General features: G+C 45.5%; 1 protein-coding gene across 2 annotated transcripts in view; it reads right to left on the reverse strand.

Annotated features, from left to right (window-relative positions):
* Positions 1-2,339: 2,339 nt before the first annotated feature.
* Positions 2,340-25,145, reverse strand: part of VSNL1 (visinin like 1) — a 115,988-nt gene continuing 93,182 nt past the window's right edge. For both annotated transcript variants that reach the window (XM_004028871.5, XM_055378749.2), the window contains 2 exons: positions 9,140-9,355; positions 2,340-3,571 (listed from right to left, as the gene is read on the reverse strand). In XM_004028871.5, the coding sequence (XP_004028920.1) occupies positions 3,374-3,571; positions 9,140-9,355 (414 nt within the window). In that variant the 3' untranslated portion in view covers positions 2,340-3,373. The remainder of the gene's footprint in view (positions 3,572-9,139; positions 9,356-25,145) is intronic.

The following is a 25,145-nucleotide window of genomic DNA, read 5'->3' on the forward strand; positions in this document are numbered from 1 at the left end:
AGAATGTGACTCAGTGTGCTATAATTGAAGAACCACATCTGAGGAGCTTTATATGATGAGATCTTGGGCCTCAAGCCTGACCCTGAAGTCATAGTGGTATGAGACTTTGTGGTTTCTTGGGAGGGGATGAACAATTTTGCATGGGAAAGGATGTGAACTGTGGCCACAAGGTAGACTGTAGCAGATTGTTTTCCAAAGATGATGGCAACAGTATCTTTTATGCCACATAATTCATCTAGAACCTTGCCTCACCCCATCAAGAGATGGAGTCTGATTCCCTTCTTGAATGTGGATGGGCTAGCGGCTTTCTTGTTACCAGTAGAATACTGTGGAAGTGATACTTCGTGACTTCAGAGGCTAGGTCAGAAAAGGTGATGAAACTTCCAACTTTGCATGAATACTTGTGCTGGAGACCAGAGTCCCTTTGTAAGTAGTATGACTCCTCCTGAGACTGCAAGCGCAGAAATCCCCAATCAGCCCCCAGCTGCTCCAGGCCCATTTCAGCTCCAGCTGCCACCTGACTGCAACTGCATGAGAGACCATGAGGCAGAATCATCCATTTGAGCCCTTCCTTTTCAATTTTCTGGCCCACAGAAGCCAGGAAGAATAATAACATGATTGTTTTCATTTTAAGCCACTAGGTTTGGGGGTAGGTTGTTATGGAGCAATAATAACTGAACCCACTCCCATCACCACCCAATCCTATAGAAACCATTATAATGTGGTATTTCCTTTTATTTTATGTGACCTTAGAGTTCTTTTGTGAGAATGCATCTTTCATTTATGTATGAATATAACACTGGGAAATATATTTTGCTCTTTTTCCCCCCATTCAGCATTTTTTAAATGTCCATGTCGCTGTGTCCATCGGTCTGTTGTTTCCAGCTGCTGTGTAGCATGCCATAGGGTGTATCCACCGTATTTTCCTTACCTGTTTCTCTAGCAACAAATCGCTAGATTGCCTCCGATACCCACCTCGCAACCATCCTTGGACATGTCCTCTTATAGCCCTCAGTGGGAGTTTCTTGGGATAATACACCTGGAGTGGGAATGCTGGGACAGAGGGAATAGTATACTTCTAGCTACCCGCTGCTGGCCATCTCTCCAGGATCACTGCACCAGTCCACACTCTCACAACAGCAGGGACTTAGGCAAATAACAAGATGCTTGCTTGCTGGCCCAGCTTCTACATTTTATTTATAAAAACAACCAGTGAGTCTGCTAGAGGGTTTGTTTTCCATAAGCGCCCCAGATACAGTTCACTTCGTTTCATGAAGTTCTTACTTCAGATGTCACCTCACCAGCCTATAGGGAAGGGCCACCAAAGTATCCCATCACTCTCCTCCCTGTTATCCTGTCCTGCTCTTCTTCATAGGTATTATAATTTGGCATTTGTCTGTGTGTGTATTTAGTGTGTATCCCTCTCCACACAAGAATGATGTTAGGTGCACAGTAGGTGACCAATGAAGAATTGTTATGAATGAATTACTCAGGGCCTGGTTTAACTGGGTGCCATTCTGAAGCAGTCCACAACTCCTCACCTACCTGTCCTCACTTAGTGAGGAAGGAGTCTTGAGATGTACTGAGCCTCCCTGATCTCTCCCTGCCTACAGTTTGGGCTCAACATGCACAAGGGTGAAGGGTATTAGGACATTCTGTTCACTTGTAGGACTATCTTGTCAGGGCAGAATTTTGGTTCTATCAGTGTTTCAGGACCACTGGTGTCCTAAGTGTTTGTAATGAGGTCACCATTTCTTGTTAAATGAATGAATAGAATCATTAGACCCTAGTTTAGTGTTATGTAATGATCCTAAGACAAATAAAGAATGGTAAAAAACGAATTCGATAAAAAGTACTTGAATAAATAATATAGCACTAAACTGTCTGTTACTAAAGCCACCAGCTATATGTGGCAAATTACACTTAATTACAGTATAAAATTCAGTTCCTTAGTCACGCTAGCCATACTTGAAGTGCTCAATAGCCATATGTGCAGTTATAGCTAGCGTGCTGTGCAGATGTAGACCTTCCCATCATCAGAGAAAGTACCACCGGGCAGTGCTGTGTAAAAAACTCAACTCTCTAGGGGGGCATGTTCTGAAAATGCAAACCTGCTTTTAGAGGTTTTGATGGAATCTCTTCTGCCTCCTTCAAGATCAAAAGAGTCAGAGTTCTGTTCTGTTATTAAAAATAACTACTTCTGTTATTTTTTGCCTACTTTAGATTTGGGAAGACAGATGTCTTCTTTCCTACTGACTTGTGTTGGGGGACACCTGCAGCCTACCTGTGTGTGCGCAGCTCCACTCAGTTGCACTGAACATACGTTGTTAGCACCAAAGTCACACTGAGATAAAATTTATTGTCATAGAATGAACATTTTTTTTTTCAGAATGAACAAATCTGTTTTACTTTTCACATGCCATGTTCATTGTCCCTCTTTTGGGAGCCTGGATGAAAAGTTGGAAAGTTGCTTTTTTCCCTTTTGTTGTCATTAATTCTTCAAATTCCAAAGTTGTATATTTAAGAGTAGATTTAGTAAGTTGTTGCTAGCATCTGCTGCAATTTTAAAATTATAAAATAAGAATTAGGGGGAAAATCAATTGTTATAAATTTATTTGGGACATTTATTGCCACCACATTGGAAGCCTTTGAAAATTCAAACAGAAACCAATACACTTCCATCTTTTTTACTTTCGATAAATAATATCTTTGTGTATATGGATATATAGATAGATATACTTAATCAATAAGTCATTTAGCAGGGTTTTTACATTTTATACTGCATTCATCCAAAACAGCTCTTTCCAGATCGATAGGATGCAAATGAGGTAAGAATTAAGGCAAATCCAAAAGGCATGCAAATGTAGTACATTTATATTCACTGATAATACAAGCTCCTGTGGTGTGTGGACTAGACACAGGAGCCAAGGGTCCCTCTGTGTCTGTCCAATAGTATTTTACAGGAGGGTAGTGACATAGCTTATAATTAAGTTACATTACCATGGGGGTCTCAGTGCTACTAACATTATGTAATCAAGGAGATACGAGCATTAGCAAAACATGAACAAGAAATCATATAACTCTTTGCAGCACATTTCTGCCCAGGCTTTGGAGGAAGAGGGATTTTTATGAAATGATATTACACATATCACATTGTGGCAGGTTGTTTGTTTTGTTTTATATATGCTTTTAAAATTCATTAGCAAATGACATTCTCATGCACACAAGTGTTTCAAACACAAGAAGCAAGTCCATTTATAGGTAGTCCAAGCAATATTTGTGTGTGTGTGTGTGTGTGTGTGTGTGTGTGTGAATAGCTGCAGACTGAATGGAACATTGAGACTTTTGTGCAGTCCATAGCATTGACATCAGCTCATTTCTGGATGTCGCACTGCAGAAGTAATACAATGGAAGGGTCGCTCTTTGCAGCTTCTTTGAATTCATCCAGTGTAATCTGGTCATCTTTGTTCTTATCCATCTTGCTGAAAATCTTGTCTACTCGCTGCTCAGGCGTCAGGCCATCCTCATTCATTTTCATCATGATCACAGTGCCTACCATTTTGTAGATAGCCTTGGGGGAAAGAGCATTGTAGGTGATATTACCAGAAACCCAGGAGGACAGAGAGCTCTTCTTGCCTCCCTTTCACCTGACGGGATCCCACCCATCCTCCAAGCCTCAGCTTCCCTTTCCCCAGAGGAGTTTCACTCCTTGTGCTGCAAGTTTCTGTGACAACCCATACCATTTCCCCCAACAGAATACATCTCACCTTTATTAAAATAACTGCTTTGTCTTCCCCACTAAAGAGTATGTTCTATGGAGCTAGGAACCACGTGCTCCTGTAAGTCTAGGGCTTGGTATGATGCCTGGCACATCACAGGTCTCAATAAGTACTGATCAAATGAAAAAGCTTTAGCTGCTGGAGCGTGGGATGTGGGGCAAGGGGCAGTAGGAGGGAGGGCCAGGTGAAGTGTTGAAAGATGAAGCTGGAGAGAGGGAAATGAGAAGCAGATCACCGAGTTTTCCTAGGATAAGATAAAGAATTTAAGTTTATTTCAAATAAGTCCTTAAATGCTATTGAATAAGAGATGACATAATCAAATATGGGTGAGTCTTGTGACCAACTGGATATAGAAGAATTTGGGGTGGCTTCCAGGTTTTTGGCTGGAGGAAGTGGTTAGAAAGGGTGGCTCAATGGTGAAATTAGAAATAATGGATTAGGAATAGGTTCAGGGAGGAACATGATGGGTTCAGTTTTAAACATTCTGCATCTAGGTGCAGGAAACAGTCAAAAAGCACTAGCCTTGGGGATTTAGGAAAAGAAGAATTGTGGGGCCAACCGATTAGAAACTTAGACTCTAGTAAGACAACCAAGCCAGTTGTACCATTAAAATTGAACTCTGCAAGAAGTTAGTTTAGGGAGAGTTGTGGAGCAGGGACTCTGTTTATAAGTTAAAGAATAGAGTGAGAAGATTTCAATTATCCAGGCCAACTAATTGTATACAATTAATTCTTGATATGAAATTTCCAAAGTATAAATTATTTCCTTTCTTAGAAAAGTGCTTTAAAAATAAATGCCCATCTATACAAAGACTTGCATGAGAACATTCATAGCAGTATTATTAATAGCCAAAATGTGGAAATGCCACAAGTGCTCATCAACTGTAAACAAATAGGATACAGCTATATGGTAAAAATATATATATTATTTTAGCAACAAAAGAGAATGAATATGCCACAACATGGATAAATCTCAAAAATATAAAGAAGCCAGACACGTAAGGCCACATGTCATGTGATTCCATTTGTGTCAAATGCCCAGAAAGGCAGCCAAATCCATGGAGACACAGTGATGTGTTGGTTGCCTGAGCCTGGGGTGGGAGCGGGCCTTTGGGCATGAGGGATCTAACTGGGGGAATAAAAATGTTTTAAATTTACATTATGGTGATGGTTGCATATCTCTGTACACTTACTAAAAATCATTTAAGTTGTACACTTAACATGGGTGAATTTATGGTCTGTAAATTATAACTCATAAAGTTGTTTTTAGAAATGCCCATCAGAGCAAACCACTAACTAGAAAGTGCTTTATTTAACAAGTTAAAATGTCCACTGAGATAAAATATTTTGTGCGTATTTACTTTTGTAGCTAGATGGTATTGATGTATCATGGAACACTTTAAGAAAGTTGTCTCTAAAAGAGGCAGACTTTCCGAAATTTCATTTTGTGGATAATTGGTAGACAAGGTCCTGATTACTCTAGTAGCCAGAGTGGTGCACAAGGGAAAAGCAGGGAATGTGTACTGTCTGGAATTTAAAAAGAGACAAATGGTCCGTACACATGTAAGCTGCCACTCTCACCCTGGCCTTTAAAAGGAGAAATCAAAAGCCCTTACATGAGGCAGTGGGTATGAAGGCAGCAAAACAAGTGCACTATTAATAAAGTCAGGGTAATAAGAAATGTAAATGCAAGAAGTCCCTCCTGGACCTCAGGAAGCAACTCTGAAAATGGCAGGATCTCATTAATCGTATCCATGACACAGCCCTACAATTGGGACTGTGAACACGACAACCAAGAAGGGCCATTTCAGATGCAGACTCTTACATATCACAAAGGCCGGGCATGCCAGACTCGGAACTCAGTGTGAAACTGCCCCTGTGGTCCCCAGCCCTGATGGACCTGTACTGACTTGCCTTTCACTGTAAACTAGAAAACTGGATAAAAATAAAAGAAACAGCTGTTTTCAGACTTTACAACTGACAGTGCAAGACTGTAATTCCTAAGAGGTGGGAAACAAAGTAGATGAACCCTATGATCTCAGCCCAGAGTCCTTCCTGGACCGCAGCACAAGGAGAAGGGTCCCAAGCAGGGCTGAATCACCGACTGGAGGAGACAACAATTGGAGGAGGAAGGTGAAGATAGCCAGAAATTTCGGGGCAGAGGACCAGAGAGGGAGCCAGGCAGAAAGAAAGCCTCAGAAATCTGCCTAGGAGGACTCCTCAATGTTTATCTGGAAACTAGGCTGCACACAGAGGATAAAAGTTCACAAAGAAGTTTCTGAACAATAAGCCGAACAACTCTTGGTGCTCACACAGGCTTGCAGAGCATTCTAGTTCTTAATGCAAAGAGCTTGCTAAATACCTTGGCATTCAGGAAGCCTATTGTCCATTCTTCTTCTTTTTAAAGCAAAGCTTCTGGCAAGAGTTTTCTATAGTCACTGTCTTTACTTCTTCCTCTCCCATTCTCCTGGGCTGCTCTATTTAGGATTTTGCCACCAACTCCTCTGAAACTATTCTCAGCTGGTTCACCTATGGCCTCCAGGTTTCCAATTCCAATTGTCAATGATTACTTTTCTCCTTTTACTTCTTCTATCAATAGCATTTGACATGATTGCACGTTCCATTCCTTCCCCACAAAACAGTGTGTTTCCCTTCCAGGACTTCTCACTTTTCCTTTTTTACTTTGACCTTTCTGACAATTCTTTCTCCATCTCCTTTACTGATTGTGCCTCATGTTCCTCACCTCTAAACATCAGGTTGCCCCAGGACCTCAGTCCTCTGGAAACCTCTTTTCTATTTATGTTCTCTGTCTAGTTATACTCTGATATGTCGTCTTTCACTTAAATACCTGAATAAGTATCACCACACACGGGGCTGGTTCCCACCACCCAGAGTAGAGAAACCTCACTAAATGTATGAGAAAATCAGTAAGAACCCCAAAATGGTCACAAATTGGTCACTGGGCTAACTTACTACAGAAAACCTACTCTCCATCTGCTCTAAAAGCTTAAAATTATAAAACTGCCTCGAAAAGATCACACTAATTTACATGTAACTTACCTGCCTGTCAAAACGAATCTCAGCACTCTATAAATGAAGACAACAAAATACACTCTAATGCAACATTCATAATGTCCAGGAACCAATAAAAATTATTACGCGTGTCACGAAGCAGGAAAATGTGACCCATAATCAGGTGAGAAATCAATCCATAAAAGCTCTGAACAGAAGAAAGGAAGAGCTAGAAGTGATGGGGGGAAACGTAGAAGAACTAAGAGAAAGAAAAGCAGCCACTGACAGCCAGGAAATGGCCTGGACTGCCCACCGGGCCTTGGTGCTGCCGGGAGATGGCCCAGCCCTCACAGTCAGGTCTCACACCAAACATAACCAATGTCACAAAATGCCAGTGACCATGATGGAGCAAGGCAAAAACAAGACCACTCTGTCATTAAGTCTGAACACAGACACAAAACACCAAGCATCCCTGCTTCCTGCTATGGTGAGTGACCACTGCTTCTTCACCTGTTAGAGCATTGCATCGGTCTGTGTGCCCTCCTCCTAGGTATCTAATCATAGAAGTGTCCCCACTCCCTGACAGTAACCAATCCACAGTAAACCTCTGCTTCTCCGAACCCTCCCCAAATCACCCTCCCAAAGTCCAGATCCTAGAAGTCTTTTCTAACACCCTCCTGCTGAATTGCCCCAAGATTCCCTCACTGCAAGCAGTTATAAAGTCAACTTGTGTAAGTGTGGGTATGTCCTTGGGGACTTTGGCTGAAGGGCATTGACAAGGATTAGAGAGAAAAGTTTTGGAGAGGAAGGGATTTGGTGGCCAGTGAGGGGAAATGACAAGAAGTCAAAGAGGAGAAAAAACTTGGAAAAACCTACTCTGTAGGGAGCTTATAGAGAGACCTTGGAGGGAGCCAAGTTAAGTGTGGAAGATGGACAAAAGATTAAAGAGTGAGAAAGATGAGAAAATCAAGCCACATGTTCAGAATTATTGTGCTGCATCTTTTCTGATAACCTGTTGGAAAAAATATATATTCAATTGAATGAAGGGAACACAAGTAAAGAACTAAGATGTTAGTTTGCTGGGTATATTTGAAAGGGAGTGGGCATTGAAGATAGAAGGGGAGAAGCCAACGGAGAAGAAGAGACTAAAGATGTGGAATGAGAGGGTGTGCAAGTGAACGAGGCCAGCTTCCCAGGCAGGGAGTTGATGGGTGACTTCTCTCTGAGGCTGGGAGGAGAGTGAGAGTCCTGAGGGGACCTTGGGGCTTTGGCTTCTGTTTCTTGCAATCATCCCATTTTCTTGTGGGGATCCACCCTGCCTGATCTCAGCTCTTGGTGTCTGGATGGGGCATCCCCCCAGCTCCAGGATGGAGCACCTGGCTCTACCTTCAGCAAGTGATACCTTTCTCTCCTTGGTCAGAGTGGCTGGTGCAGGGGTGGGAACCCATGCTAAGACAGTCAATCAAAGGAAAGCTACCGAACCATGCATCTGCTATTGCATGCCTGCCAGGCTCCAGGCTGGGTCTGGGTTTTGGGCATGCAGCCGTGAGGGCAGAGCCTCCTCAGAGAGCTTGCATTCTGCCATATATTCCACTCAACAAGGTAATCTGGGGCAGGGACAAATGTTGGGACAAAACCCCTCTTGGTAAGGGTTAGATTGCTTTGGCGTGAGGGTGGAGTGGGCATATTTGGGAAGGTATGCGGGAAGGAAGTCCTCTCTGGGAGATGGGATAAGATCAGAGATAGGAGCGAAGTGAGGGAGGAGCCCCCAGAGGCCAGGGGAGGGCATGCTGGGCAGAGAGAGAGGAAGTGGAAGGCCCTGAAGTGGAACTGGGCATTAGAAGAAAACCAAGAAGACCTTCACATTGGGAATGCAGTACGCAGTGGGTGGCGTGGCAGAGGAATCCTGGGTTATTCACAAACACAATGGGCAAAGCCTGCTTGCTGTGGAATGATCAGAACCTGGAAGGATGTCCTGGGAGCCCCTGACAGCCTCGGGTCCCCACTAGGTGCAGCTGGAGTGAGGCAGAGCAGAGATACACCAAGTGCCAGAGAAACTGAGCCCATGACATCCTGTGTGCCCAGTAAGACAGGTTCATGGGAGATCCAGTAGTGAGTGAATGGCAGATGACAATGCCACCGTCACGACAGTACGGGCCCCATGGCTTGGTTCTGGGACCTCCCCAGCACTGTGCTGCAGTGGGGACAGAAGCAGGAGAAGTCCAGGCGTGGTGTGCAGCTGGCAGGGCTCGAGCAGAGAGAGAAGAAGCCACCAAGGCCTGCACCTAGGAGGCTGCCGTGGGGTCTCCTTCTGTGCCCACCACCCGCCAACCACGCCCCGGGCCTCACCTCGATGATCTCCAGCATCTCCACTCGGGTGATCTTGCCATCACCATCCAGGTCATACATATTGAAGGCCCAGTTCAGCTTCTGCTCAAAGCTGCCCCTGGAGGTGATGGACAGAGCGCAGATGAACTCTCGGAAGTCAATGGTGCCGTCCCCATTCTTGTCGAAGGTTCGGAAAGCATGCTGGGCAAACTTGGAGGCGTCTCCATAAGGAAAGAACTGCAAAGGAGAACACGCGCAGTCAGGTGTTGGGAGGGGATGGAATCGGGGCGACGAGGTAGGTTCCTAATAACGGCATCACAGGTGCTCCTGGGCGTTGTTGGAGCCTCACCCTTTGGAGAGCGGTTTGGCCTGACTGTCAAGCAAGGGCAGGCATTAGGGGAGGCTTTCTCACAGCAGGTGCTCAGGTACAGGCATCTCATTGTTCCCTGTGGGTGAGGCTGGTGACATGTGGCTTTCAGTTGATGGGGCTTGGAATCGGTCAACAAGCACCACCTGATGCTAGTGTTGCAGCATCTCAGCTCACTGCCCCCAGGAACAGGACTGAGGCAGACAGCAGTTTCTCTCCCCACACAGGTGGTGCTACACGAACTTCAATGTTCCTCTAGATATGAGAATCTGGCTTCATCACTGCCCAGTAGGGCCAGAGGGAGGGTGCCCAGACCTGGTTTCTCCTGCCACCAGCCCTCGTCCTGGGCCCACACTTATCCCCTCCCTGGGTGAGGTTCCAGTTTCTAACTTCTTTTTGCAGGGACTTTTCTTTTGCAGAACAGACATTTAAAACTCATTAAAAATAGAACATGACTGGGCTTATTTTTGAGAGACATAAAGAGGTTTCTTCACAGAGCCAACTGTCACCAGGGGTGTGTGGGAGGCAGAGAATGGACACAAGGAGGAAAGGGAAGCAGAGACCACAAGGAGGGAAGGCCATGGGGAATCAGTAGGCGGTGGCCTCAGTCCCCTTGGACATAAGCCTAGGCCAGTTACAAACAGCAGGTAGTTCTGATAATTAACAAGGAAGAACTGCAAAGCCCCAAATACAACCACAAACAAACCGTGTGCTATTTTAAAGCAGAGAAGATATGTATGTGTTTCTGGATGAATAAATCTGGGTTCTGGGCTCTATAGGCAAGCACTACAAGGTCTATAGAAGATTACTGAGGATGCTCATTGATATCCCTTTTCCTTCGTAAGTTTTGCACCTGCTAAGTGGACCAGGTGAGCAGCCTTCATACAGATGGCCTCTTTGCCCACTCTGGGCTATCTACCTCGAGGAGCCCTCGGTCCATCTTTCTCACTGTGCATCCTGACCTGGGTCCTGCAGAGCTCTGCTGCCCACTCCTCCTGCACCTAGAAGCACATTGGAAGGTAGAAAATTTCCCTCCAGACATAAGATATGCTTTAACACAGAAGGATTCTATACATGGGGCCCAGGGAACAGCCAAGCATTCCAGGAGAAGGAAAGTACCCATTACTTATATTTTGGTAGTACCCATTGCTAGGCACAATGATCTGTTCCAGAGACTATTCCTATATAACAAATCACCCCAAAAGCTAGTGGCTTAAAATGACAACAATCATTTTATTATCTCACGAAATAAACATTTGAGACCCATTTCTTTTTTTCATCAAACATATCTTTTCCTGGTTACAAAGGACAATGTTCTCTTATGTTCCCTCATTCCCTAAACATATCTTTCACTTCTCTTATCCTTCATTTTTCATTATTCATCAGAATTCACTGCATTCTTTTTCATGTCGGGCCTCGTCTTGGGTGCTATGGACTCAGAGAGCAATACCTCGAGGTCTCTGTGTTCCGAGACTACACAGTTAATGGGGGGACTTTACTCAAAATTGACTTGGTCATGTTACTTGATAAGAACTAGAACAGAGGAGAGGGCAAAGTATTACTAAAGCTCAGTAAATGAGCTGTTAGTTTCAAGGAGGGAGTTGTAGAGGGAAGGACTTTCCTTCTTCTTTGAACAGCTCAGCATGACCCCAGCCCCTCACCCCCCAATGCTACTTAGGTGCTTGGTACCTGAGGACAGGCTGCCAGGCGCTGAGTTTTGAACTAAACAATGTTGAATCTGAAAACTTCTAAATAGGCAAGTTTGCTCCTCCTGTGCCTTATGCATGAGTGGTCCTGGTCCCTTTCTACAGGGTACTTTGGCTGATGTGTTCATCTGCCTTGTGATTAGGGGCCTGGGTGGAGCTGGCACCTGTGAACTGACTTGGAGTGGAGCAGAGCGAGCCCCTGGACAGGTTCCCAAGTCCCCTTAGTGCTGTTTACCCGCCAGCATTTCTATGTGCAGTTGGCATGAGACCAGTGGGCACGAAACCTCCATTCATGTAGGTTTCTGGCACTGTAATGCTTTAACTATCTTATGTCTCACAGCCTACTTTTAGGTTAAGGGATAGTTCACAGTTTTATCTAAAAATAACAGGGCACCTTGGGTCAGTATATTAAAAATTAATTTAGGTCTAAAAAACCTTGAGAGAAAAATCAATTGTAAATTTTGAGCTATAAAAGTTACATGTGCCTTGCAGAAGGTCTATATATTGACTTTTACAACCAACATGTTTACTTTAGAACTGAGTGTGTGCTCAAGAGCCCTCAAATTTCTGGAGGGGTTGTTTCCTTTAGGAAATTTATCCTATCATGTTCTGAGTGCTTTGAGTTTTTCTAACTAGGGACATGCTCCTTCTTTTGACAAAATAATTCAACTCTAGATGGATCATCACAGAGAAATGAAGCTGCATTCCCTTCAATTTCTTTAGGAAGAATTCAGGGTCTTGAACTCAGATTTACTTCTCCTGGAGGACAACAGGGCCTGAAAAGCACAGTATTTTTCTTTTTTTGCGTACTGTTGTTCAATTTCTTTTTAACTCAATGTAGTTTGTTTCAACTCTTGTATTAAATTTTGACATGGAAGTAATATTCGATGGCAGTAATAATCTATAAATAATATGACAGATACAAAGAACTTTGAGGTTGAAAAATTAAAAATATATATACACACTCATATGTATATGTATATGTGTGTGTGTGTGTATTAGTGTTCTCTCACTTAATTTTCATAACAAAATCTGACATTGTACTTTCCATTTTGTGGATGAGGAAGTGGAAGCCTAGAAAGGTCAAAGGCATTTGCCTAAGATTCCTGGCTGTCTGCAGCAGAGGCTGGATTTGAATGCAAATCTGTCTGACCGTTTCTGCCACACCTTGAGATTTATCTTAATCAAGTGTTAGCCGAGGAAATAAACTTAACTCCACATTTGATGAAGCAACCAAATTTGTTGCATTATGTAATTCTTAGCATCCATTGCCTCTGAAGCTTGAAATTCTCTGCTCTGAGTATTTTCGCCACCTTCTGGCAGCACACATGTACTGCAAGGAAATTACTGAGATTCTAACTGAGATATTTTCTGACTCATTCTTTAACTCAACATTGATTGAGCAGCTGCTATGTGTCAAGGACAGTGTTAGGTTCTGGCAATAAAATAGAAGAAAGACATAGAGCATTAAGGAGTAGGGGAAAATAGGCATTAATCAAACCACCATATAAAGAAGTATAAAATTTTACTGTGATAAATTACAAGTGTATGGAGCTGCAAACAAAAGTAACGGACATGATATTGTCAGTTTGAAGCTTTAAAATATTCGCATGTGGTCCTTTCCCCCATCCTAATATACAGGCTGCTGACAATTCATTGTTCTTCATCACAGCCTAGAGTTTCAGAGTCTGAGACTTCTTGGGATTACACAGACCTTGACTGCTCCCGGTTGTACTCCATACCCTGTCCCTGAACTGACCAACCTGCAGAAGAAAACCCCAGGAAACACTTGAGGTCTTTTCTTTCCCCAGGCAGACAACAGGAGTCTTTGCATGGTTTAACCAGCTTCCTCCTGGCCAGGGCAGGAGCTTTTTCTACAGACAGTTGGCCCCACTCTGCATTTCTTTCTTTTCAGTAATCTATCTAGTTGTGAATATCAAAATGTTTGTTTCCTCTAAGAGGTGGTGCATGAGAACCAGACACATTAGCCTCTGGGCCTCCAGGGCCCCACCCAGCGTGGGCACAGAAAGGCTGAGTGATGATCTACAAACACTGTGCCTCTCTCCAGTGACACATTTCCTCTGCACCCCTATCCCAGCCCTCCCCAGCACCATTGCTTCCTGGATAGCTTATCCTTCCAGAGAAAATATTGCAGCATTTCCCACATGAATCTCTCCCCTCCAAAGATCCCTGGTTCACTGCCTCAATGTGATGGAGGAGGGAGCTCCCCAAGAAGTTCTCCAGCCCAACCTTTGGGTGGGGGTGGGGTGGGCACAAGCAAGGCCTTGGCCAGGACTCACCCCTGCCCATGCAACAGCTGATGTGCTGTGTCAGGAGGGGTGGCAGCAAGGCTACTTCGGAGGATGCCTCTCTCCAGGGCTCTGCCCAAGGCCCAGCTCCTGGCTAACACTGGGCAGCCCTCAGACCTCAGAATAGATTTCTGCCCATTAGTCTGCTGGAAATAGAGCTCTTGATAGGAAATAGGGCTTCAAAAAACCAGAAGAGTATTCTTGGACTGCTCCGCTGCTCACAGTCTTGGAGAGGTCTGCCATCCAATCCCGCAGAAGACATAGTTGCTTTTAAAACACCCTCACTTGGGTCAGTTTTGTTTCTTTTGTTCTCAAATTTCAAAGGCCTATTTTGCCTGGCCTATGAATATACAAATACAATCACCCTGAAATACAGTTGCTCAACCTCCAAGGTTATCTCCCCTTACCCTGCTGGAATTAGCCAGTGGCTTCTAGCCTGTTCTGGATGACCTGGTCTTGTACCTACCTCTTCAGGCCCTGCTACTGAGACAGTAGTTATTGTTTCATGAGTGTGTCTCGTGGAACAAAGCTCTAAGCAGGTCCTTCTCACAGGCCACCCCAGCTGATTCTTTCAGCAAGGGTAGGACTTGGAGGAGGGTCATTTTTCTGGGGTAAGTAACTGGCATGAGGTCACATCACTAAGGGGTGCAGAGGGATCAAACTCAGTGCCATCTGAGTCAAAGCCTTGGCTCTTCCCAGCACCAACTGCAGTCTCCTTCTCCTCCCACACCAGCCCTGCAGACAGACCCTGGGCCTGTCTCTTTCGGGGTCTTGACCTTCCTTGGCTACACTGTATCTCAGAGGCTCCCTGAGGGGCCCCTCGTGCACTGTCAGGCTGCTCTTTGCTTTAGGCCTGCTGGGCTTGTCTACCTTCTGTGGGAGCCACCAAGGACAGGAGCTGTTCAGATGAGCTCACCCCTAACTCCTTGTCCTGGGGGCTGAGGCCTTCACGTAGGGTGGTCGGGCCTTTCCAGCAGACCTCCTGCCGATGGGCAGAAGGTTAGTGTTGGGGTCTCATGTGCCCTGAGATGCTGACCATATGCCTTTGAGAGGTCATTTGATATTTGGTTTTGGCTTTCAGCTCTTCACATCCACGAGGCCTCCCCCAGGAATAGGACCCCATTGTAGTGGTACATTCATTGCTTCCTAACTTTCCCTACACTGAGGCCCTTCCATCCATCATTACCACAGCTCCAGGGGAAACTTTGCACACCCATGTTTGGTCAAGTTTCCTTCCCACACCTGACAATAGCATCTAATTGTTCTCAGAAGAAGGAACGAGACTGTTTCCAGGCCTCAGAGACCTTTCTGTGTCTGGTCCCCACCTCTGTGTCCAGCTTCTGGTCACCTGGCTCCCTTGTCCCGGGGCCGCTTTCACTCCCTGGGGCCTTGCTGGCTCTCCCTCCCCTGCCACAGTCATGGGACAATTGCCGTGCTGCCGCTGTGGTCTGAAAGTTCCTTTGCTGCCCTTGGCCCAGTGAACCCCTGTTCCTTCTTTAAACCTTGATTTGGTCTGGGTCAGACCCCTGTTACACACATGCATGTCACTGTAGGGAACATTTGTTACAATTGTGAAGAAACGTTCACAGGATTGTGGATTCGTGCCCTTTTTCCCTAGTAGACTGTAAGCTAAACGGGGCCGAGAATGACCTGGTTTTGCCATTGCTGTAATCTCTGGTGCCTGGTACAGGGCCAGGCACACAGTAGGTGCTCAGTAAATGTCTGCTAAATGAACAAGTGACTCAGCATACAGATCGTTTCGAGGCCTTGAGAGACAGGGCAAATCTACCCACTGACCAGTAGAAGGGTTGAAATGTGCTCTGGAAGCTGCCTGAAGCCGGCTGTGCTGCAGAAGGCTCACCACTTGGCCTGCAAGCCCATTCGCATTACTACTTAAGCAGATGACTCATGAGGAGATGAATCAGCCCAGAGCAGCACTTGCACTTTAGTCACGTGGATGGGAAGACGAGAGACATTTTCCCTTAATTAGAAATGGTGAGTCCAAAAACTGTTTCCTGCCAAAGCTTTCATTCAACAGATACTCACAGAAGCCCAGTTGGTGCTGGGCTCCATGCTGAGCTTTGTGAGGGCAGGAGGGAGAGTGAGGAGAGGCAACCACGAATAAGAAGATAGAAGGTCTGGTCTCTGCCCTCAAGCAGATGTGATAAGCCAAAGGTAGGTGCAGCCTGACACATGAGCTCCTTCCACATGTAGGCTCTCCAGAAGGAGGTTAAGGACACCCTCGCCCACCCCCACCCTCAAAGGGTTTTCACAGATCCTAAGGTTGCTTCTCAGAGCTACCCCATCCCTTGTCCTCTGGGTGACAACTTCCATTTTCTATCATCACTGCTTCCTCAACATTACAGTCTTTATTACAAGGCAGGCATTATTAGCCTGTGATTCTTGTATAATTACATCTATTTGAGAATAAAATTACTCTTGAACTAAATTTCTAGAGAAGGGGCTTTCGCCTCCCGGGACAAGATAAGCAATTTTCACTTATGTCTTAGACCAGATCTCTCTGTTTACACAGACTGCCCCAGAAAGGTCATGAACTCCCAGAGAAGTTCTGCTTTTTTATAAAAAATGAGAATCAGGCAGTAGAAATCCAACCTCCTTACCTTCCAGATCTCCTTCACGTTAGAATGCTCACCGGCTGGGCGCGGTGGCTCATGCCTGTAATCCCAGCACTTTGGGAGGCTGAGGCGGGCAGATCACAAGGTCAACAAATCGAGACCATCCTGGCTAACACGGTGAAACCCTGTCTCTACTAAATATACAAAAAATTAGCTGGGCATGGTGGTGGGTACCTGTAGTCCCAGCTACTCGGGAGGCTGAGGCAGGAGGATGGTGTGAAGCTGGGAGGCGGAGCTTGCAGTGAGCCAAGATAGCGCCACTGCAATCCAGCCTGGGTGACAGAGCGAGACTCTGTCTCAAAAAAAAAAAAAAAAAAAAAAAGGGATGCTCACCATGGGAAAAGCCAGAATCATCTCTATGTTAAGGATGAAATTATATTTTGTTCTTCATTGTATCCTTACTGCTCTCGAATAAGGCTCTGGTATGCTGTAGGTGCTTTATAAGTGCTACTATATTTGGATGGGTAAAGGAAGCAATTTATTGCAGAGGAAAAGATGCTGGTTGAGTGACAGAGTATCTGGGTGTGACTAAGGTCACGTCATCTTGTCTCTTGGGACTTTCGTTTCCCTGGATATAAAATGACGGATAAATCAGATAAGCTTCAACATTTCATTTAGCTATAATATTTTATTTAGTTTTTCTGATTCTGGAAGTAAAATTTTTAAAAAAGAAGGGATGTTACTTTCATGACTTTGTCATGAAAATGTCAATTTGTCATTGACCAAAGCACCTACCATTCCCGTTGTATCTAATGTCCTAATTACAGGATCAAACTTTGAAGGGTGAATCTCTCTTCTCTTTCTCCCTTTCTCATATTTCTATCTCTATCCCTATGTCTATGTATAAGTCTATGTCTATACAACTACATCTAGATCATATCTCTTTCTCTATTTCCATCTCTGTACCTATAAGAAAGTTTAAGTATCTATCTCTGGTCTCTCCATCCCTATTTCTATCTCCATTGGAAATGTCACAGACCCTGAAGGGTACTTACTGATTACTCAGACTTTAAAATCAAATGAAGTCTCTTTTTATTTCTGTCTAATACACCATTCGCACTATAAATCAGGTCAATGGCATTTTGATTTTGGGTAGGGGATTATTCTAGTACTTCTCTTCCTGGTAAATATTGAGCCACCAACCTATTACTCTTTGTTATGAAACTAGGATGTCAATAACAAATTACACTTTGGAAATTGTGGTGAGTTTCCATTTACAGCCAGTCTGCTAGACTGGAAAGATTGTTTTTATTAATTTTAAATGGCACTGAATTTGAAACTAGGCAAGTGGTGAGGATCTTCGAAGGTGCTTGGTAGCAGCTTGGTTGCTGTGGGGAAAGCTAGAATGAGACCACTCCCTTCGTACTGTCTTCACTCGCTCCAACTGAAGTGGGTAGAAAAGCAGATTTCAAAACTGGTTCTAAAACTTATTTGATCTCCCTGTCTCCTCCAGAATAAAGTGGTCTATCCAAGATCGATTCTCATTTCACCCTGCACCCAACACATTTCACAGCGTCATGGTGACAATGATGAGAACACTGAGCCTGGCTGCATCTCAGTTAGAACCCTACTGGAATGCCATTGGCCACCAGGTCTGGAATCGTGGGGAGAGAGCTATTATAGCACAGCTGGTGACAGCAATGGCAGCCAGAGCCAGGCATGTTCTATCTGCAGAAGTTGAACACATTTGATACAAAATTACAGCTAGATAGGAGGAATAAGTTCTAGTGTTCTATGGCACTGGAGGGTGAGTATTGTTAACCATAATTTATTGTATATTTCAAATAGCTAAAAGAGAGGATTTTGAATGTTCCCAACACAGGGATAAATGAGGTAATGAATATGCTAATTACCCTGATTTGATCATTACACATTATTTACAGGTATCAAAATATCATCTGTATCCCACAAATACATACAATTGTTATGTGTCAATAAAAATAAAAGAAAAAAAAAGAAGTGGAACACATTTGTCAGAAATGAACAAGTTCAGGACCATTGCCTAAGAAGGTGGGGCTTCTGTTTTCTGGAGGAGAGGAAGCTTCCTACCAACTCTAACACGTTCTCCTAAATGTATTCCTGTCCTGCATTACTGCAATATCTTTAACTTCTCCCCAAATTATATGAGCCCCACATGATCCCATCTCTGCCACCACAGTTATAGGATAAGATCTGGTTGCAGACTAAGAAACAAACAAAGGAAATGCACCACGTAGAGAAGTAAGGATGCTATGCTGTGGTGGAGAGTGTGAGCTTTGGGGTTGGATGGGTCTGGGATTGAACATCAGTTCTGCAGTTCACTACATGTGGGACCTGGTCTCGGGCAAAGGATTTTTAATCTTTTCAAAGCTTTAGTTTCTTTTCTTTTCTTTCTTTCTTTTTTTTTTTTGAAACAGAGTCTTGCTCTGTTGCCCAGGCCGGAGTGCAATGGCACGATCTTGGCTCACTGCAACTTCCTCTGCCTCCCAGGTTCAAGCGATTCTCCTCCCTCAGCCTCCTGAGTAGCTGGGATTACAGGCATGTGCCACTGCGCCCAGCAGTGTATTTTTAGTAGAGACCGGGTTTCACCGTGTTGGCCAGGCTGGTCTCAAACTTCTGACCTCAAGTGATCTTCCCGCCTTGGCCTCCCAAAAGTGCTGGGATTACAGGTGCAAGCCAACACACCCAGCCTTAGTTTCTTCATACAAAAAATGGGACAGGATAGAGGAGAATTGGCTGCTGGGCTGGGACCTTTGGGATTTAACGGGGAGGACATTGGAACAGAGTCAGAATGCCCGGTATTGGGTTCCAGTTCTTCCACTATTGAACAGTAGTGTGCCTAGGGGCATTGGGCTTCCCTTCTTTGGATGACCCTGGTAGCAAAGCTGTGAGGATTAGGATGATGTGTGTAAGGCACACACATGATGTGCACACAGTGTTGGGCTCATAATAGGTATTCAGCTGATGAAAGATGCTATTATTATTGTTATTATTATTTTAGTTTCAGCAAGGCTGTGTTCTGTGTATGAGCCAATAATACGAAAACTAAGGAACATTTAAAGAGTACATATATTCTTTAAAGGAAATGACCAGAAGAGGAAATGATCTTCTTTCATTCTTTTATAGAAAACAATATATTGAGTGATCAGTCAATCATCATCCACTATGTGCACCATATGTGGCAGATGCTAGGCAAGGTGCTCAGACAGATGCAGAAAGGCAGACACCGAGGCCAGGATCTGCATGTGGTTAGGGAGGCAGAGAGAGGCACACCGAAAGTTAATGAGCAGTGCAAACCCAGCCAAGGCGGCTGAGATAACCAGTGAGAGGAAGGTGGATTTCACCTTGCAGGATGTGTAGGATGCATCCTGGTATACCTGTATCTTCCTTTTATTACTGTCAAACCCAAACAGAACCTTGGTCGTCCGGAGTCCAAATTTGCTCAAAACCAATATTTCCATCGAAGCAATGCATTTTGCAACATGAGATGTTATGATGAGTTAAAGGCCTCCCTCTCCCCTGAAAGGCAACTGGGGAACAGAGGGCAACTGGGGCAATAGATCCCTTCACCCCACCAGCCCCTTAGCAAAAGAATAGAAAGACTAGATCCCTGCGGGAATCTGGGAGGGCTTATTTGGAATTGCCACAAGATGCAACAAGAGTCAGAACTCATGGGCACAAAGAGCAAGAATATAAAACCCACACAAAAGGATGGCCACACCAGGGCATCAGAGACCTCTCACTTCCTTATCCTCACTGCAGAGCATTTGAGGGATAACAGGGGGAGCTGGCAAAATACTCCCCTGGGAAGGGGCCCTCCTATGCTACTCTCTCCTCCCAAACCCCAATTCCTTGATTATTCCTTTCCCTAAGGAGTAACTGCAGCTAATGTGACCTGATTCTTGCCTCAGCGGTCAAGAAGGACCAACTTAGAGACTAGATCTCAGGGCAGAGGGGAAATCTCTGGAGAGTTTGCTAGTAGGTCACTCCCATCCTACTGAGAATGAAGAGCAGGCGCTCACACCTGTGTGGGCAGCTTGGACTCCAGCGCCAGGTCTGGAACTCGCTCTACTTTCTAATCGTGTCCTGTAGGGCGTGGGAAGGAGGAGCAGGCTGAGTGTGCATGAGTCCAGGTTCCAATCATGCCACTTACTGGCTGTGAGATGCTGGGAGAGGGATTCAACCATCTGGGCCTGTTTCCTCTTGTGTGCAACGAGGGAGTTGGCTCCCTCTGAGCCCTAGGAGTTCTACCAACTCCTGTGGTTCTAAATCTGCAAAGTCTTCAACATTACACTTGAAAAAAGACACTGGTTTAATTAAACTTTGTAACACTTACTATGTGTCAGGCACTATGTAAGCACATTACCCATATTGAATTGTGTAATCCGCCAACAATCCTATGAAGTAGGTTCCACTGCTGTCCCTATTACATGGATGAGTACACAGAGGCATATGGATATTATGTAACCTGCCCAGGGTCACATACTTAGTTAGTGGCAGAATTTGAACTCAGGCAATTTGGCCTTGGGGCTGTATAGACTCTACATACCTCTCATCCACCTAATACAGGAACACAGACCCCCCAAGAGGGCAACATCTCAGTTCTACTACTAGTATCACATCTGCATGCGTTCTAGTGAGACAGAGGCAGCAAAGAAACTGAGCACGTGGGGCCAGCACCTCTTCCAAAACCCCCATAGTCCAAGTTGCTTAGAGAGTCTTGACTTGACCGCTCAGCATTATCCAGGGCCGTGGGGGAGTTATGTGAGACCACGTCCGGGAAAGTGCTGCGTCAACCTCAAGGACTCAACAAAGGTCATTCTGTCTGTGGTTGGAATATTTACCAGGAGCCCAGTGCCATGCAAGGCACTGCAGTGGGCACAGTATAAACCAGACACAGTGCCCTGCTCTCACTGGTGTGGGCCAGAGCAGATCTCCTGGGGATCTCATGAAAATGCAAATTCTGCTTCAGCAGGTTTGGGTTGAGGCTGGGGTTTGCATAGCGCACACTCTCTGATGCAGAAGCTGCTAATGGGTCCTCAGAAAGCAAGAGTGTAGCCTCCAGGCACTTGGGATTTGAAGGAGGAAGCCCAGGCAGGTTGGAGAAGTCAGGGGAGGCATCCTGGGGTGGGGTTGGGGGCTGGATGGTAGCTGGAGATGGGCCAGCACCTGTGCAGTTTTGTGGTGTTGTGGGGGCAGCGTACAGGAGGTGCTGTGGGAAACAGAAACAAAGCCCAGCCTGGGCAGATGTCCAGGGGTCAGCCAAGCCTGCCTAAGGGGGAGCAAGGGCCCAGCTGGGGCTGAGGAGACTCTGCCGGCTGCAGCCCTGGAGCTGCCTCCTCCACCCCTCCTGGTTTATGTATTAGATGTCATAGCAGCCCTTAGTCTTGATGGGGAAGCTCTTCTTGCACATTTCCATATTTATCTCTCTGAGTCTGCAGGGAAAGCACAGAGCAGCCTTCACACAGGCTCTCCGGGCTCCCCTGGGCCAGGTTCATGAATAAAGATGCCTCCACTGGGAGAGTTCTCCCAGCCTTCCCTGTGAGAAGGGGAAGGGAGGGGAAGAGCTGGGCAAGAGGGGCCAGAGAGGAACTGGACAGCCAGCTCTAGAGGGTGGAGGCAGTAAGGACTAGATCCGGGTGGGCGATGGCCTATGGATGGCACCTGGAACACTGGAATCATTTCTCCTCTCAATGCCTCAGTTTCTCTGCCTGTAAATCAGGAGATTGAACAAAACAGCTTAAGGGTACTTGTTCCAGGTCTGGCTTTCTGTGATTCTGTCATAAAGAGAGGCCAATGTTTTGTGACTGCTAAAGCACTCTCCAAACACAAAGCCTACTGTGAGTACCTTTGAGAGCAGCCCTGTCCAATAAAAAGATATCATGAGCCACAAATGCCAATCACATAAGGAATTGGAATTTTTCTAATAGCCATATTACAAAGGTAAAAAAAATAGTTTTTAATAATAGATTCTATTGAACCCATTATATTCAAAACACATCAAAATTACATCATTCAACATGTAATCACTATTAAAGTTATCAGTGAGATATTTGACTTTTTGGACTAAGTCTTTGGAGCAGGTACATGTGTCATTACTCACAGCACATCTCAATTCCTGCTAGCCATATTCTAAGTGCTCAAAACCACATGCAGCCCGTGGCTACCATACTGAACCCTGCAGCTCTCAGCAGTGCAGACAGTGTGAAAGGGCGTGTATGAGCTGTTGCCATAAAAGATCTTTGGGAATATGTGCATGTCATGGTGTGAGCATCCACTGGTCAAGGAAGCAGGGGTTTGTGCGTTAACCTGGAAAACCATAAGCCTCTGAGCACAGGCTGCAGCCTTTTCCTGCCCTTGGACTCCTCAGTCTTCTAGGCCAGTGAGTGTGGACAGAGAGATGAGGCCTTCTGCTTGCTTGGAGCTTGGTGGAATCCATGTTTTCACTCAAATCTAGGTGTCTATTGCCTTTGTACCTTGATGACATCTTTCATTTTCCCAAGACCCTGGCTTACTATTTCCCCATCTCAGGTACCATATGCCAGGGAGTGCTATGGTAATTACACTGGCTTCATATCATAATTCTAAAATGTTACTCTGGGGAGGAGCTCTTTCCACCAAATCCTGACACCCGCCCCCACCCCATGCCAGATAAATTAGTAATTTTCCCCCTTTCTCTGAAAAGCAATAGTGGAGGCAGTTTGGCTTGAGGAATGAGTGAGGGCTACAGAGCCACAGTGACCATGTCAAACTCTGGCCCCATTGCTGAAGCATGGCCTTGAGTAGGGCACTTTGCTTGTACGCCTCAGTTTCCATGGGTGTGAAAAGATAAATCCCATGAGTAAATGGCATTTTGTACAGTGTCAGGCACATGGAAGACACTTTTAAAAAGGTAGCTTACTTTGCTTCCTTCTGTCCTCAGCATTGTGGATGTCTGTTTTGGAGATGACATTACAAAAAGTCCTTTTACCTGTTTTAAGGTAATTCTCACAACAGTCCTCTGAGGTGGGGCTCATAGATGAGAAAACTGTGGCACAGACCGGCAAAATAACTTTCTCAAGATCACAAAGTCAATGGCAGAAGCTAAATTGTGAACCTTGAAAATCCAGCTGCAGAATCCTGGTGCTAATATTCTTTGCCTCGACGCTACATGAGAGGTAGAACTCCTAGGAGAAGGAGCTTTTGAGCTTAAACTCCAAAAGCGAGAACCACAAGCCAGGATGGAAGATTTTAGGGTGGCCATGATGATGACCTGAACCCAGATCTTGCTAAGGCAAATCCCCTCAGCAGAGATTTAGGAATTCTTACATTTTGCCTTCCACCTGTCATCAGCCATCCCTGCAGATTCCCCACCGCCCACGGCTTGCTGTCAGGATTCTATTTTCTGGAGCACCATTCCCAGCAGGCCTCTGAGATTGCTGGCACAGGACCAGAGCCCTGAGTGTTCCATCTCCGAGCATTCGTCTAGGAGACACACACCCCTGTCCTTCAGCCCAGTCCCTCTGGTGGACCCTTCTCCTCCTTTTTGGCACCTGTGTTTGCAGCAACCAGGGAGATATTTAATTCCCACTTCTGCCCAACAGCTTGTTACTAAGCAGCTGGTGCACGCCGAGATGTGTGGAAGGAAAACCTCATGGTGACAAAAACAAACCCTCATGTGCCCTGAGCCAAGTGTGTATGTATGTATGTGCACATGTACATGTGTGTACGTGTGTATGTGTGTTCAAACGAGCTAGGGGTCGAGCTGCCAGTTAGAGCCTGACCGTGAGTCAGAACCAAGCAGGAGCAGTAACTCCCTGCAGCGGGACCCATGGGACGAGGAGGTTCTGGCTGGGGTTTGAGGGGTTCCAGGAGAAAGTGGAAGCAGCACCAGAGCATGAAGTGGGTGGGATGGAACTGTGTGACTATGGGAATGAGCTAACCATTTTCTCTTCTTTGGCAGTTGTGATCTCAGCAAAACAAAAAACAAACATACAAAAACACCTGTTTTCCTCCTCACCCTACTATGACCTGAGAGGCTCATTCTTACTTTGCTGATCTCAGAGGAGAGATGAGGGTGTCAGGGGACAGGAAGGGGCACAGCTAAGCTTTGCCTCAGCCTCATTTGTACAACAAACACATCGCAGGGCATTGTCTGCACCTTGGGAAATGTCACACATTGCCTTTTTATTTCTTGCTTCTTTCCTGGACACGTATTGAGAAGACCCCTAAATGCAAAGGCTGAGATGGAAAGGGACAGAAGTTCCTACTGCCTTCTCTCCTGGTCAACTGCATAACAAACTTTGCCTCAAGTCTTGCCAGGACCTCTTACATAATTTGCAGGGCTCAGTGCAAAAGGAAAATGTAGGGCTTCCTCTTTAAAAATTATTAAGAATCAAGATGGCAGCAGCAGAGCAGTAAGCCAAGTGTGGGGTCCTTCTGAGCACAGGGCCCTGGGCACCTGCCAGCCCTGATTCTCGCCTGCACACTGCTGTTAGAATGAGTGAGCGCATCTGCAAGTCTAGGCCTTAACCTCTCTACTGCACGCTCTTTGATGCCCTCCTCCACCTTCTCCCCCACACTCCAGGATGAAAGCCACTCTGCTTAGTCCAGTCCCACAAGGCCCTTTTGGACTTGGGTCCTGCAAACCTCTCCAGCTTCATTTCTCCACCACCCTCGCCTCCTCAGACACTCCAAGCTGGTGCCGATCCATGGGAAATCTTTCCAGAGTGCTTTTGCATGCTTTGCCCATGCTTTTCTCTTGCCCCCTCACTCCTTGCTAGTTCCTGTTAGTCCTTTATCACTCAGCTCAAGGGGCACTTCTCTGAGCCCCTTGTCTTCTCAGCCTGCTCTTTCCTTTCCACCCCATATTCCAACTCTCTCCCCTGCCTAAGCTGAGTTAAGGGCTTCCCCTCTGAGCAATGACAATACCCTGTATCGATGCACAGGGTCACTTGGGCCTTGTCTTGTCACGAGCTGTTTTATGCCTGCCCCCAACTCTGCTCTGACATCCTCCAGGGAAGGGTCACTCCTGACTCATGTCTGTATTCT

The sequence above is a fragment of the Gorilla gorilla genome, chromosome 12 (assembly GCF_029281585.2).
Source record: "Gorilla gorilla gorilla isolate KB3781 chromosome 12, NHGRI_mGorGor1-v2.1_pri, whole genome shotgun sequence".
Lineage (NCBI taxonomy): Eukaryota > Metazoa > Chordata > Mammalia > Primates > Hominidae > Gorilla > Gorilla gorilla.